The sequence below is a fragment of the Mandrillus leucophaeus genome, unplaced genomic scaffold (assembly GCF_000951045.1).
Source record: "Mandrillus leucophaeus isolate KB7577 unplaced genomic scaffold, Mleu.le_1.0 Scaffold1002, whole genome shotgun sequence".
NCBI classification, from domain to species: Eukaryota; Metazoa; Chordata; class Mammalia; order Primates; family Cercopithecidae; genus Mandrillus; species Mandrillus leucophaeus.
In genome coordinates, this window is record NW_012098122.1 from 62997 (window position 1) to 79784 (window position 16788).

Sequence of the window (16788 nt, forward strand, 5' to 3'; positions counted from 1 at the left end):
CTGTAGACTTGTGTTGGCTGAATCTCATTTTACTCATTAAAACCTTGTTAACATGTTGAAAACATGGTTCTTTTACTGCTAAACCATGCCTGATGGATGAGGTATATTTGTTAAGAGATGCTGTAGAAATGCCATGTGTTATAATTAACAGGCAGCTGTAAAAACAAACACACTGTTAGAACACAATCAAATAGAGAGCCTTTTATGGGGCATTTGCCAAAGATCTAAGAGTTTTCTCGTTGGTTCCCTGTATATGGTGACATGTTGTGGTCTAGAGATGGTTTTTTTTTTCACAATTCTGTCCTCTCTGAAGTCACACAGTGTGTGAAAATCATGTCTTCTAGCTCTTACCTTCACATAAGAGAACACAATATCACTGGTCTAAAACCTGCTTTTCTAATCAAAAACCTCACAAGGCCTGGCTCAAGAAATGACTAGTTGGAAGGTGCATTTCCTGGCCTTGATTGGATATGCTATTTTTTATTCTTTTTTCATGAAATGTTTGGTTGTGTGGAGAGTTTGGATTCAAAGATTGATTACTGAGCAGGTGCTGAGGAAAATCCCTTCTTCATTATTTGCATGGGCAGCGTTCCAGTCTCTGAGGGAGATAACGGCGGAGGCATAAATTCACGTGCTCGCCATGCTGTTTGTCCATTCATGGTCTCTGGAGACGCCTCCTAACCTCTGGTTTCTGTGGGGTGATTGGAAACCCAGGGCTTGCTCAAGTCCCTCTGTGCTTCCATTTCTGCCTTTCTTCTGAAGAGCAGTGGGGTAGGCCGTGTGTTTGTAAATGTAGGAGAATTGTGCAACAGAGTTTTGCTCTGGAAAAAGACACTGGTGTTGAAAGATGATAATTTGTCATCCCAGAGCTTTCTTGAGAAAATTTCAAGCTTAAATGAACATATTTTCTTTTTAAGACAGCGAGTTCTGGCCAGATGCAGTGGCTCACACCTGTAATCCCAGCACTTTGAGAGGCTGAGGCGGGCAGATCACGAGGTCAGGAGTTCGAGACCAGCCTGACCAGCATGGTAAAACCCCGCCTCTACTGAAAATACAAAAATTAGCTGGGCTTGGTGGCGTGCACCTGTAATCCCAGATACTCAGGAGGCTGAGGGAGGAGAATTGCTTGAACCTGGGAGGCGGAGGTTGCAGTGAGCCAAGATTGTGCCACTGCACTCCAGCCTAGGTGACAGAGACTCCATCTCGGGGGGGAAAAAAAAAAAAAAAGACAGTGAGTTCTGACCACAGGCATTGAGGGTTTTTTACTATTAAGAAATCAAAATTGACATTTCCCAGTTAGTTACATATCTGTTTTTCTACTAAAATAATTTCATTATCTCTGATGTAGCTAATGGACTTTCCTCCTGTTGGAGGATAATTAGAATTATTTAATCCTTACCTGTTCTTGTGATAGAGACACAGAAAGGGTAAGACATTTCCCTAAAGTTACACAGTGAGTCATACAAAATGCACTTCCACAAAAGGGCATGGCTACATGATAGGAGGCTAATATTAGTAGACTGCAGTTTCTGTCAGAATGTTTGCATTTTTTCAATTAAATAAAGAGCTAGATTCTTACAAAAATACAGCTCAAACTGTATTACCATACTAAGGTTTTGAAAACCTAAGTATCAGAGCAAGGTCACTTGTATAAATACCACCTGCAGTTCCAGTGTGTGGTCTGGTCTTACTGGAACAATTCTCTAACCAAGATCGTCTTGACACAGTATCTATGTTTTTTTTTTCTTTCTTTCTTTTTTCTTATTGTTTTGAGACAGGGTCTTACTCTGTCACCCAGGTTGGAATGCAGTGCCATGGTCACAGCTCACTGCAGCCTTGACCTCTCAGGCTCAAGCAATCCTCCCACCTTAGCCTCCCGAGTAGCTGAAACCACAGGTGCATGCCACCATGCCTGACTAATTTTTTAACATCTTTTTGTAGAGTCAGGGTTTCCTTATGTTCTCTAGGCTGGTCTAAAACTCCAGAGCTCAAGCAATCTGCCCACTTCGGCCTTCCAAAGTGCTGGGATTATAGGTATGAAACATCGTGCCCGGCCTATGTTGGTTTTCACTAGATATCATTCCTTAAAAAAATACTTCTAGTCAGCCAGGCATGGTGGCTCACACCTGTAATCCCAGCACCGTGGGAGGCCAAAGCGGGTGGATCATGTGAGGTCAGGAGTTTTAGACCAGCCTGGCCAACATGGTGAAATCCCATCTCTACTAAAAATACAAAAAAAAAAAAAATTAACCAGGTGTGGTGGCACACACCTGTAATCTCAGCTAGCTGGGAGGCTGAGGTGGGAGAATCGCTTGAACCCAGGAAGCAGAGGTTTGCAGTGAGCCAGATCACGCCATCACACTCCAGTCTGGGCAACAGAGCGAGACAATGTCTCAGGGGAAAAAAAAAAAAAAAAGGCCAAAAGCGTCTAGTCTTCTTTACAATATTACTTTCTGAAAGTGAGCATAACCTAGTTTAATAATCCCTGAATTTATTTTGCTAATTTAAATCCTTGTTATTTTTGCATTCTGAACGTCAGTTAGCAACGGGCACTTAGTAACACAAATATATTAATCTCCAACATGGTTTTAATACTTCTAGAGACTCTTTTTATTATGATGAGGAGAGAATCTTATTTCTAAAGTTTTTCTTTTGGTTACCTAAAAGCATGATGACCGGTGGAAAATCAGTATGTGTTAAGTCACAGTGCAAATTCTCTATTTTGTTTTTTATCTAAATGACAAAGTTAGACGGGCTGGTCTATAAAAAACTTAAGCTTGAATATTTATCTTACTATAATTAGATTTGTTTCTGTATCAAAAAGAATAAATTCAGTAAATATTTATAACATGCTCATGATTCTTTTTGATCTGCCTGCGCATATGTGGTATTGTAGTACTTACTATAGGGTGCTATGATTTCACTGAAGTTTGGAATCATTCTCTAAGACATAGCTTAGGGCTAATAGAAAATTCAGAAGGGATTCATTTGACTATTTTAATAAGTAACTGAATCTGGAATTTATAACCCGATAAATTCTTACTAATTGCAGAAGTGTGAGGCATTCGTGTTGTTTTTATTTACATTCATTTTCCTAAATCGTATCTTCTTTAAATCAGTCTATAAAATTCATACCTTAGCTTAGGCTGAATTTGAACAAAAGTGTTCTAGAGAACAAGGCCATTCTAGAAATACTGCTTTTACATTTTCAAAACGGATATGTTTTATCCCCAAACACCTAGACTATTATCTCCTGTTTCTTCCTCCTTATCCCCCAGCTAATTAAGACAGTGACCCATGGGGTTTTATTTTTGTGATGAATTTATAGCCTCTTTAAAATGTGGCAAGATTCAATGACTTGTGGGAATAGAGTTTTGCATTATTTTCTACAATATTGATTACACAATAGTGAAATGTTATCTTGCATGCTAAATCTGCTTGGGCATTTTCCCCCCATTATTTTGTCAGGACAGGAAGTAATTGACAACAGTGTAGAGTACTATTATTAAAATAATTTGACCTTCACCATATACCCTCCAAAATGTGAATGGACAATTGGACTTTGTGTTTCGAATTGTCTACAGATGTCCTGTCCTGTAAGTCAGAAGGAAAAAAACTTGTATTTATCGTTACATGAAGTTTTTTAAAGTAAATTGAGTGACCATTTTCCCTAGTGCTAACTAAGTTTTCAAATATCGCTAGGGGGAGTTGATTTTTTTTAATAAAGCTATTATGTTAGAAACATACATGGAAAAAAATCACCTTACGTTTAGAGAAACAGCATATTTTGATTTCCTGGGTAACTCAAGCATGACCAGCAAAGAGTAAGGTGAGTATAGTTCACATTAAAAAATGGAATAAGGCTTAGTTTCATCTCATGCTGTGAATAACGTGCTACCTAAATATATCTGTTATCTTTTTGCTTTCCTCTCCTCCCTCCTTATTTATTAAGGGAAAGATTGTTTTAAAAAATTGTGTCTTTGAAGCTTCTGGAAATTGTCAGTTTCGTATTGAAAATCGGTGATTTCCATAATTTATGTAAGGATCTTTCTCACGCTGTCATTCACAAGACTTAAAAAAACTTGTTTTAGATGCCAGTAACATCCATTTTCTCTAGAGATGGAAAATCATTCCTTCTAATTCTTCCCCACAAGCACGCCCACTTCTCCTGCCAACAACATCACCAAAGTGATTGTATCTGGTCATGAGTTCCATAGAAGGATTTGATTTCCTGCATTTCTAGGACTCACCTGTGTAGTATTTGTGTGAGGACTCTTAAAATAGGACGGAATGGCACCTTTTGCTTATTTGTAACTTAGTTAAGGCAAAGAAAGCTTTCATTGAAAGGATTTGATTGTTGGCTCCTGTGACTGAGCAAAGGCCCCAGTAATTGGGAAAAGATGGCATTTCACTGTTCTCTCCTCCCGTGTGGAAATGCGTTCAGAAAGGCAGGCCGATTTACTGACTCAGCGAGGGGCTGAGAGTGACTGAACACAATCTCTGGACCTCCTAATTCTGTAATTACTTCCTTCGATGTTTTTGTCTCTGCAGATGTGCTTGTGGAGTTTGTTTCTGTTTTTGTTTTAAACACTAGAAGTGTTGTTCTCAAACTTGTGTGTGACTTTTCTGGGCCAGGAGGGATATAGCAACAGTGGTTGGGGCTGATGCCACTGAACATGTGGTGCTCTCAGCCCATGTCACCCCACCTCCCCCATCAGACTGCTGTACAGAGAAGCTTGGTGAAGTGTCTGCACTGTGCACACTCATCCTTTATAGAGGACAGCTTCATTCCTTTTTATCAGGAGTGATACTGTTCCTCTTCATCGGGTAATATCCATTGAGCATCGTCATGACGAGGACAGGTTGGTAGATTACCTGAAGCTTTTTCGATGAGACCAGGTTAGAGGGCAGGGATCAACTGTGTTGTGTACGGCCTGGTCTAAATGTGGAGCCTGGGGCTGTTCACTGGATTGGTCGATGATGAGTTCATCTTATTTGAATGAAAGTGAAACAGACTTCTGAAATGAGGCTTTGCTGCCTTCTATGGTGAAAGGGGAGAGCTTTTGCAGGTTCAAAAGTAAAGTGGGATATTTAAGGCCTTGATCTCACTGGAATCATTTATATCTTTAGTTCTGTGATGCCAAGTGGGACCTGCATGGGATTTAGTGTGTGTGTTGGAGCATCCTGGGTCCCAGGGTCCTGGAGAAGGAGCCACAGGATTATGGAGTGTCACCGTAAGTGGATTTTAGAAGTTTGATCCAACATTTATTGTTCCCTTACTTGGCACTCTACCTGGCACTGGGAGGATGGAATGAATAAGACTTGGTCCCTCCCATCCAGGAGCTCATAGGCTTAAAGGGGAATATAAACCCATGAGCAAATGACTTACAGTGACACACTATCTAAAAGACCACACAGGAAGAAGTGGTGTCTCCCTGGGCATTAGATCAGAGTGGGAGAGGTGGGGGAAGCCTCGTGAAAGATTTCACGAAAGAGGTTGAGGCTTGAATTAAGTCTTTAAAAATGTGTCAGTGGGACAAGAGGACAATATTGGGGACTGGCATATCAGGCAGGGAAGGAGCATGAACAAGTTTGGAAATTATCAAATACTGAAAACTGCCAGAAGCAGTAACATTGCTTGAGTGTAGGTTGTGAGGAGGGACATTCAGAGAAATGGTGCTGGAGAAATGGACAGACCTCATCATAGACACTGGCCTTACTGCCCAGTTTGGACTTTATAGTTGTTGAGGAGCCTCCACAAGTGTTTAAACTGGTGAACAGCATGATGGCATTTGCACTGTGGCCGCTCTGTGAAGGATGCATCCAAGGCAGAGACTGATGTATGGAAACCAGTTAGGAGATCATGATAGCACCCAACTCTAAGAGAGAGCACTGGTCTGACTGTAGGAGTAGCTGGGGGTGGGTGGGGGAGTGAGGAACCCAGCACAACTCCCAGAGCCAAGAGGAAGAGTGGGATTCAGAGAGATCCTAAGGATATAGAAGATTATAAATGTCAAGGCCTCCATTTCGCATGTATCAAGAGGGGGTTCCAATCAAGGCTTTATTGCGTACTTGCTTCCTAAAGCAAAGAAGACAAGAATTGCTTGTGAAATGTATGGCAAGGTGGTCAGCTGTAAGGTTTCTAGCCTGTGGTGAAGAACTCCATTTTAGATAAATAGTGCATCCAAAGAGTGCATTAATATCCTAGTTTTTCACTGCAATATGTGAGAGTTTGGTAAAATAAGATGCATTGTAGTCTTCTATTTAGAGGCACGGTGGGACAGTGGCTCAACTGTGAGCTGGTAATTCATTTCTAGTGTTAACTCTGGCACTTGCATGCTTTGGGCGACTGGCTAAACTTTTCTGAGCCCCACTTTTTGATTTGTACATATTAGGCTAGTAATATTGTCCAGTGGGTTTGTTGTGAGAATTCAGTAAAATCAAAGCATGTCAAAGTGGCAGGCCAGAGGCTGGTGAAGCAGCTGCCGAATGCTACTAATGTCCACCCTTTCTCCATTTTTCTCTCCTCTGAGGGAGTTTAAAACGTTCAACTTTTTCTTCTCTGTGCTGAGTCTTATTGCTAGGGACCTGGAGATGAATATAAAAGTGTACCTGTGTAGTTTTCCAAATATTTAAATTCCTTAAGGAGATTTCACATGAAATGCTTGATTTCCTGGAAAAAGATGTTTATTATTTCTCTCTCTGCTTTTGATACAGGATGTCAGCTGCAACGAGATCACAGCGTTGCCCCAGCAGATAGGTCAGTTGAAATCTCTACGAGAACTGAATGTCAGAAGAAATTACCTTAAAGTTTTACCACAAGGTAAAAAAGAAAGAGGGAAAATGAAGAAAATGGGAGACTTTCACTATTTTATTTTTGGGGGGATTTACTTTTGTGAAGAGGGTGGATCTTTTCGTGTGTGTGTGTGTGTGTGTATGCCTACTACTAATAATTAGGATTTGAATTTCACACGCAGATAACAAAAAAGTGGTGTTCAGGCTGTGATTTTAGTCAAGGGCTACGGTAACAAAATTATTCCCCTAGGTAATGCTGTGGGGCACGGGGGTGGACCTGGGTGTATTAGTTTGCTGGGGCTACTACTGTAACAAGGAACCACAGCTGGGGTGGCTTGAATAACAGAACTTCATCTTCTCACAATTTTGGAGGCTGGATGCCAGGATCAAGGTGCCAGCAGGGTTGGTTCCTTCTGAGGCCTCTCAGCTTGGCTTGTGGGTGACATCTTCTCCTCTCTGGGTCTTCACATCATCTCCCCTCTGTGCATGTCTGTGTCCTCATCTCCTCTTATTACAAGGACACCAAGGATTAGAACTGCCCTCATGACCTCATTTTAACTTAATTACCCTTTTAAAGACCCTATCTCCAAATACAATCACATTCTGAGGTAATAGAGGTTAGGACTTCAACATATGAATTTTGGAAGGACTCAAGCCAGCCCATCGCAGGGGGTGACGTGAATTGTTTTGGATATGGGTATGTGACGTTTTGGAACGTGAAATTTTGGGGACATGCTTTGTTCTACAGATCCTGTCTGTCAGGATTTCTAGCCTTGGGGATCTGGGAGCACTGGTTGGGAACTTCCAGTGTCTAGAATCTTTTCTGAGGTGAGGGTGCTGCCTCTGCTGGAGTGATACTTGGACTAATGTCTCACTGGTGGTCTCGGTAAGTTTCACCAGTGGTGGCTGCAGAACCTCAGCATTGAGACGTGGCTCCCAAGCACCTAACATGAACGCTGAGAACTCAGACAGCCCTGCTTTGCAGCCGTGGGCTTCCGTAGTATGACTATCCGGTAGTGTGTAGAGTTCAAGGAAGATGTATGTATTTATTCAGAAATTGCGTACCATTTAGAGCATGAAAGCAGCCTCATAGAGGGTAGTGCCTCTGCATTTTGTGTTTCGGTTTGGACCTGGATCAGGAATGAACGGATGAGTCCTGGAACCCTGAATGTTTTCTCCAAAGCATACTCTGGTTTTCAGAGATCACATTGATTTCCATTGTTTTTGTTTAAAGTCTCTAGACTTAGCCGATTTCAAACATGTATTTAAAAATATTTCTCAAAGCAAAACCCTGTAGTATTTGGAAACAGTCAGCATTTGGTTGATCTGACATGAATGGAGCAATTTATGGATGCCTCATTTTAATTATCCTGTCTCTGCATCTTGATCTTTGGCTTGAAATGCTTCATAATAAGAGAATGGATCTCATGAAAGGGAAAGAACTTTGGAAAATGTAATGTGCTTTGTAGATGGGAGGTTCGGGTCCGCTTGCCGTCTTTCACCTTCCTCATACTGACTAGCATTTTAGGGAAGCAGAATGAGAAACAGCATTTTTTACTTGAGTGCTTGAGATGACTTGGTTTAAAAATATTGATTGATTTTTCATTTTGTCCTCGTACAGTCTCATTTTTTAGATATACAAAACTTGTATTAGGTTTAAGCAAACACAAAAGGAAAGCTTATTAACAGCAAATTTATATGCATACAACCTTTTATGAGTTAAAGAAAACTTTCACGTAAACTTAAGCTCCCATGTTAATTATTGCGAAAATGTCAGAAATAATTGAACTCTCATTTTCAAAAGGAAAAATTAATGTGATCATTTTGCAAATGCCTGTCATAGTTTGGAAACGTGGAAAGAAAGTATATTCACAAAATCTAGATTTTTGTCTCTCACTAGTTCCTCTTTTTTTTTTTTTTTTTACCTTAAAAGCATTCCTTTCCCTTAAAAAGATCAGTTATTCCATAATTATGTTTTCTCAGTTTTGATATTTTAAAAATATACTCAAAGCTAAAACTTCAGTTTACTGAAAAATTTTTAAAAAGAATAATTTCCTGAGTATCAGGTTCCTTTTTGCTTCACTCTGGAGAACTCTATTGATAAAAGACCATTGAAAATACTTTCAGTAAGTGACTGTGAAGACTTCCCCTATTTACTTATATGTTTTTCCTCTTTGGATACCCTTCCTCGTATGCTTTCAATTTGAGGATGAAAAAAAAAAAAAAAAACCAAAATTGTGGTCTAATTACTCATATCAATTTTGTGGTGGTTTTACTACAACAACTGCAATAGGAAGACCATATTTTATTCTTTCTAGAACTAGAATGAACAGAGGATTAAAATAGCCATTCATTGCCTCTCTTAGCAGTGGGGAGAGAGTGGGATTTGTTCTTCTGCTTCTTTTTTTCTTACTCCCTTTTCCTACTCCACATTTTTTTACTTTTCCTGGACTGGCACTGCAAAATTATCATTTTCTCCTTCATTTTATTGTTGTGAAACTGTCTGGTTCTTGTTTTCCTGAACTATGATGGCAATTGTGTTCCAAACTGGAACTAGAAACGAAATGGTCATTATAAAACCATTACTCAGTTTATTTACCTGTAAGTTTTCTTCTGCTGTGTTCTCCATGAACTTGGCCCTCTAGTCTTAAGAGTCTTCATTTTAAGTGGCAAAGAATTGCTAAAGATCCAGAGTCCAGTTAAAGTTTTCCAGTGATTTGCTAACCTAACTTTAGTTAACCATCTCGGAGGTAGGCTGATATTGCCGGGGGCAACCGCTAGGAGGTGTTCCTCTTATCACGGAATCTTCATGATTCTTAACCATCTTACAAACAAGCTGTGAGGTGAAAGGGGATCTTGCTTTTCCTATCCTTTCACTTTCATGATTCCAGTGTCCTCCAGGACCAGTGTGGCCTGAGGTCAATCCCCCATCCTGCCAGACGGGAGGCAAGCTGGGTTTGAGCAATGAACTAACTACTCAGGGCAATTTAAAAAATACAGATCCCTTGGCTTCAGGTCCAGGGGTCTGTATTCTTTCAAAAACACACTTCCTGAGTTTCTCCTGCACAGCCCACCTATCATGGACCTGAGTTTGGAACCTGCGGCCTTAGATGCTCTTCTGCCTCCCCTCTAGAATTTTAGTTCCATTCCTCGTTTCTTTAAGACAAAGTAATTCACTAAGCTATGAACCAAGGACAGTCCCTTACATTCCCAGAGTGCTTCGGATTCTGAGAGAGGTACTGGTTACTAGAATCTTTTCCTGCTGGAATTTGACATAACGTAACTGAGTAAAGTGAAAACCGAAGAGCAGTGTAGGGGTAGAGGAGAAATAGTGTGAATTTTTACTCCAGGTCAGTGCCTTGAGTTACTCTTCTTTGTCTAATTCTTGCCCTTCTTCCACTTTAGAACTACTTGAGTCCTTAACAGATCCCATAACAAAAGTTCCGAGGCCTGGTTCTGGAGTGAACCCTTCATAGCCCCCCACACACAGATCTCAGTGGCTTGCCTGCATCGCCCTAGATGTCTGGCATGGCTTAGCCTCTTTGCTCTATGGCATATATTTGACTTTATTCCTAACAGCTGCCAATGTCACTTTGAATGCTTGAAATTACTGAGTGTTTACTGTGCCAGTGGGTGGGGATTTTAAGCTAAATGTAATGTTCTGACTTCTGAGTGGAGCTACAGAAGACTTTTTAAAAGCTGTAGAATAAAGTCTCATCATACCAGGATCACAGGGCCTGTTGGAAAATTCTGAATTGGATAACATTTATTTTTTTAAAATGCGGTTGAAAAACTCATGAATATATTTAGTGTAGCTAGTTCTGGGATAATGCCAGCCCAGATACATTGATTAGATAAGAATATTCTGTAATTAACATATTACTCATGGGCTAGCGAATGCTACTGGGAAACAGTTTGAAGTTAAAACATAAACATGTCCTGTGTGATGTGGCTTGCGTGATTTTTTTGCTGGAAAAAAAAAGTCTTTTTAAACAATGGATATTGTAAATGTCAAGTGTTTCCAGTTTTTATCAGAACTAACAACAATGTAAAACTTTGGGGCATGCAATGAAAGATTTTCCCTCTTGTGGTAAAATGTTGTGTACACACACCATGTATTCCTAATGTACAACTTGCTTTTGATTTTACTCAATTATATTTTTCCTGAGAAGCAGAACATTAATTTTTGAATGATCAGCCATTAATCTGATTGCTTTCTAAGGTTTTTTCTTTCTTTTTTTCTTTTTTCTATTATTTTAGAACTTGTAGATCTTCCCTTGGTAAAGTTTGACTTTTCCTGCAACAAAGTGCTCGTGATTCCAATTTGTTTTAGAGAGATGAAGCAGCTGCAAGTGTTGCTACTTGAGAATAATCCTCTGCAGTCTCCTCCAGCACAGGTGAGGGGTCTTGCAGCAAAGCCAATGCCCCATGGGATGTGCTGTTATAGGGGCCAAGGGAAAATTTCCCCTTCACCCTCTGAAAGTTTGCTGAAAATCACTCATCACTGGCAAGTGGCAGATTAATTGGAGAAAAGGCATGCAAAATTTATTAACATGTACGTGGAAGCTTCCAGAGTGAAGACCCAAAGATACAGGGGAAATTGTCCATTTTTGTGCTTACAAAATGTGGACAGCCATGTAGAAATATGATTGGACAAAAAGAGTATGATCTCACGTTAATAGACTGAGTGAGGAAACCCAGCGGGGCCTGTCTCTCTGGATTCTTCTTGGGCTCTCTGAGGATCATCCCTTCCTTCTGGGTGTGGCGCAGGACCCTCTTTGGAATGGGGGTTCTTGTTGGCCTACTGTCAGACAAGCGAGGTCAGATAATTTCTTTATGGCCAGTTTTTACACAGAAAGGCAGAGGGAAAGTTCAAATAATATTTTGAGGTTTTAAAGGGGTTCTGGTTTCTATGACCAGCTTTGGGGAAGAGGGATTCAAATTTCTAAGGCTCCCTTCCTTGGGAGAATGGGACCGAGAGGCAGGAGGGCAGGGGAGGTCAGAGAAAAACTTTTGCTTCTGAGGCCTTCATTTTGGGGTATTGTTTTCTGATTCCCAGTGCTATCAATAGTGCTTAAGCAGCTCTCCGAAGGCCAGTTTTCTGATTCTCTGCTGAAGAGAATAATACTGAATAAAACTTCATTATAAACAGTCACAGGTAACCCTTGAGTGAATGTGAGAAACAATAAATTGTCTTCTGCTGCATCAAATCTATTTACCAGCACTTGGCTGACTATGCTAATCACTCCAACTCCAGAATTAAATGTCTTATTATTTATCATTTTATTTGGATTTTTTTCATGGAGTACACTGATTGACTTTTTTTTTTTTTTTTTTTTTTGAGACAGAGTCTCGCTCTGTCGCCCAGGCTGGGTGCAGTGGCACGATCTCGGCTCACTGTAGCCTCTGCCTGCCAGGATCAAGCGATTCTCCTGCCTCAGCCTCCTGAGTAGCTGGGACTACAGGCGCCTGCCACCACACCTGGATAATTTTTTTATTTTTAGTAGAGATGAGGTTTCACCATGTTGGCCAGGCTGCTCGCGAATTCCTGACCTCCAGAGATCCGCCCGCCTTGGCCTCCCAAAGTGCTGGGATTACAGGCGTGAGCCACTGCTCCCAGCCATATATTCCTTATTTAAATGTTAGCTGGAAAATGGAATTTAAACATGGTTATTGATTATTTAGAGACAGGTCTCAAGCTCAGATATTAAACTGCATGAGAGAAAAATGAAGTACTATGCTTTCAGATGCTTAACCATGTAAATATTTTGAAGTTTATTTTCTTTTTAAATAATTTAACAGCTTCTTAAATCTACAATTATTTTTAGGCTCCGAATTGTTTTCTATGGGCTCGAAAATAATTGTGCTTTTCTCATCTTTTGTAATTGGAATTTCACCAGGCTGGTCATCTGACTTTATACTTTTTATACTGTATATAGTTGAATACATTTTTGTTAGACTTTTATAGTTTAATGCAAGAAAAAATGGGAAATTTGCTTAAGCATGGTTTTCTGTTCGAAGTAGAATTTGGAGGGAATGATTCCCAAAATTCTAAGGGCGGATTTAGTGTACATGGGTAGGGTGTTACTTGACATGAAATCGGGAAAATTGAAATATACAGAGTAAGGATTTGATACTTACATTTTGTTTTGTCATTGAAAAATGAATATGATTACTATTAATTTCTTCATAGATTTGCACAAAGGGCAAAGTTCACATATTTAAGTATCTGAGCATACAAGCATGCCAGATTAAGACAACTGACTCCCTTTATCTCCACACCATGGAGAGGCCACATTTACACCAGCACGTGGAAGATGGGTGAGTCATGCCCTCATTCAAAGCCCCCGTTTAAAATTTGCCTAGGCCAAGGCCCTCCAGGTAGCTGACTTCAAAAATCTGTTTGTTTTAAGTCACCATGGTGTCTGCAGAGAACAAAGCAAAACAAAACAATTTGCTTTACTCACCTAATTTGTGTTTAAAACAAGAAGTTGAGAAAAAACAAACAAACAAAACTAGGATTTTTCAAAATCAGGAGCAAAGCTCTATCAAAAATTACCTTTCTCTATTTGTAATAATTAAAATTGGTACTTTCTGTGCCTGTAACAACAAACTGATAATCTTCCCGTATGTGTTTTAGTTTTTTGTTCTAGATCCTTTCACATAGCAAAAATAAAATTTAGTAACTTTTTAAATAGTAAACTAAAATCATCCCTTCAGTTCTAACATCAACTGCCAATATATGTAAAATGCCAATATATATAAAATGAGTTTTACAGCCTAAGATTTAAAGTTGCTACTATTAGCAAGATCGTCTTACTGTAAATTAATTAACATAATTTTGTATATTCCAGGTCAGATGTTTATCAGAGAAAATGAACCATTTAAATGTCACTACACTAATATCAAATGTGGAGGTTTTTGGCTTCACAGTGGCATTTATAATGTGATTGCATTAAAAATTAGGTCTATACACACTGTTTTATTTTTGTATTTTATTCTCATTTTGTCAATTTGCTTATTGTATAAAATTAAATAATACTAAAAATTTTGCAAACAAAAAAAAAGCAAGAAGTTGAGAAACTATTGGGATATGAAAGCAAAAACTGATGCTATTGAGAATATTTTGGTATATCTCAAATATCATCTACTGTCTCCTAATCAATAACCAGTTCTTCCTGTGTAAGTGGGTATATACTTATAAATAAGATCTAGAATACAAATGTGGATATTTTTTACTTATCAGAATAACTATATTGAGCCCAGACATGGCGTTTTAGCAATTATTAATGTTGAATATGCCTCCAGAACAACGTTAAGAAAAAAATGAAGGCTTTATTTTTGGTCTTTTAAAAATACAGTATGTGTAGTTTTTTTTGCCACTTCCTGTTTCAAATGGAAATGTTAGAACCTTTTCACACATCCTAGAGCTTCTTGTGGCATAAATCAAGCCTCGAACTTCCAAAAAACAACGTTCCCTCACTGATCGCAGTTATAGAAATGCAGGTTCTTTTTAAGAAGCCTTCACTGCAGAAATCTTTTCCTTCACTTTTTGCTACATAAGTAAATGTAAAATTTCTGACTACCTTAATGTTACTTTTATATAATGCTTAAAATATGTATCCACTGTTTTATGTACTTAATCCCTGGATAAAAATTTACAGAATTATTGAAAGTAATCACATTTCATAACCTAAGGGGTAAAAGCAGTTATGTGGTTTGCTAGATTCAGTAAAATAAGAACATTGGTAACTATTTTTAAGAAACACCTTGACATCTAAGAGCAAGCCACTTGATTAGAGCATAAATCCCATGAAACCCTGAACACAAAGAATTTTATCTTATACCGTGTTTAGACTGTGCTACCGTCTGATTTTCATTAGGTCCATGTCTTAATATTCTTTAATACTAGACTGATTTGTTGCCTTACAGTAATAATAAAAATGTGCATAGCAAAATTATTATTAGAATATAAATTGATGTATCTTGGTGTGAACTTTGTGATTTTCATCTTTTTTAAATGAATTCAATATTGATGGCATCTATCTCAGCAAGAAGGATTCAGATTCAGGAGTTGGAAGTGACAATGGAGATAAGCGATTATCTGCCACCGAGGTAAAGTTAGTGATCAGATTCTTTTCCTTCTGTACTTCTAGACATATTTCCCAGGAGTTCATTGAACTCCTTTCTGTTAAAGGGCATTGATTCATTTGTATGAGAGTATGTGATATTCGTAAAAGCTATTTGAAATCCTCGAAGTGTTATATAAATATTAGCTGTTGTTAGCTTATTCTGCATCTTTATATTTTTGTAAATGCCTCAAGAGTAGAGTGTGTATCTTCCTCTCCTACACATTATCTAAAATATTATTGAGTGTCCAATAAATATTACAAAGTGGCTAAGTAGTATGCAAGTGCTTATGAAGCACTTTTATAAATATGCTTATTTTTCAGTAGTAGAGTAATTTAGAAAAACATTGTTATACATATGCATAAATGTTAAGGAATCAACTGTACATTTTATGTTAGTAATTGACCCACAGGAAATGCATTTATGAGTAGCTATAGTTTTTATAACAATGTTTATTTTCCTCAGACTCTTAGATTGTGTTCTGTTCTTAGATCTGTTCAGTTAATTGGATAAAAGTTTGGTTACTTGTAAGCTAACAGGCCTCACACATTAGAACTTCCTACAGTGGTTATAAATAATGCTTTGATAACTGATTTATTATCTCACACGTAGTCTATTAGAGTCCCCAAAATCTAACACTAACGTACCATTAAATGGAGCTTCTTGGCCTCAGAGATCTAGAAAGGAGTGGTAGGAAAAGTATCAGGTGCTCTTCTTGTTTTGAGGGAAGTTACTTTCTGTAGTTACTGAGTTTTGAAACATTATAATACTCTTTGAAATTGCCGTTAATAGGCCAATTACCCCATCAAAGAAACTCACATTTTTTCTGTGTATGATTCCAGGAAAAAAACCTTTCTCCAAGTCTCCTCAAGTCTTTGAATTTTAATAGGTAGCTAAGGTATTTGAGTTTATTTTTCACAAAATGCTGTATATAGCAGTGTATTAAAAAGTGGGATTCTTTAAAAATCCTTCTAATGTAGAACATTTTGAAAGGAAGAAGAGTTAGTAGGCAGAGAAGGCCAGTGTCAATAAAAAAAAAAATAACCCATAGGAAGCACATTAATAGTTTACTGTGTTTCAGTGGGAGAGGGGATACTAAACACATTGCTTTAGTTGCATTTTAGTTCATCCTCTTCAACTCCTAAGTCCTCGCAAATGGACCATTGTTTCAGAAATTACTCACCCTAAGCATATTTTCTGTTAAATTAAACAGACCCTGCTTTCTCTAATTAAACTCATTAATAAAACATTACATGAAGAACTTCATTATCCTTTTGTTCTCACTTAAGCATAAGTAGGATGCTAATATCATTCTAAAAGGAGCCCAAGGATTTATTCGATGCCTTTTAATTAGATGCATATCTTTGGAATTGTGCTACATTTTTAAGATGAGAGGTGGGTAGAAAGAGAAAGGAATACAGAAAAGATTATATTCAACAGAATAAAAATGCACACATCTTCCCATTGGCCTTTCTTTGTCTTACATTACAGCCTCCTTTCTTAAGTACACCTCCAAGAAGTTTATTTTTTAGAATGATAAGCATTCTGAATTATCTTACATAGCTTCCTATTTTCACTTGGTTTGGCAAAGATTTTACCATCTGTGGTCAGGTGATGTTACTTCCCATTTAGATCACATTTTGGGGTTCAGGGATCACACCTCATTCTTTTTCTTTGGCTGCTGTCATTGATTGATGTAGCGTTTGTCACTGAGAAATTAAAAACATCTTTTTATCAAGATAAACAGGAAAGTGTGGAGCTCTATGAATATTTGTTGAATGAATGAAATGCATGCCTGATTTCTGCCAGTTTCTAAACAATCTGTACATATGTCCAAAAGTAAACAAGGACAGACTCTGAAAA

At 38.4% G+C, this 16788-nt stretch overlaps 1 protein-coding gene across 2 annotated transcripts in view; it reads left to right on the top strand.

Annotated features, from left to right (window-relative positions):
* Positions 1-16788, top strand: part of LRCH1 (leucine-rich repeats and calponin homology (CH) domain containing 1) — a 93375-nt gene that overhangs the window by 25927 nt on the left and 50660 nt on the right. For both annotated transcript variants that reach the window (XM_011973579.1, XM_011973588.1), the window contains exons 3-6: positions 6718-6823; positions 11056-11192; positions 12989-13116; positions 14847-14910. In XM_011973579.1, coding sequence (XP_011828969.1) covers positions 6718-6823; positions 11056-11192; positions 12989-13116; positions 14847-14910 — 435 coding nt within the window. The remainder of the gene's footprint in view (positions 1-6717; positions 6824-11055; positions 11193-12988; positions 13117-14846; positions 14911-16788) is intronic.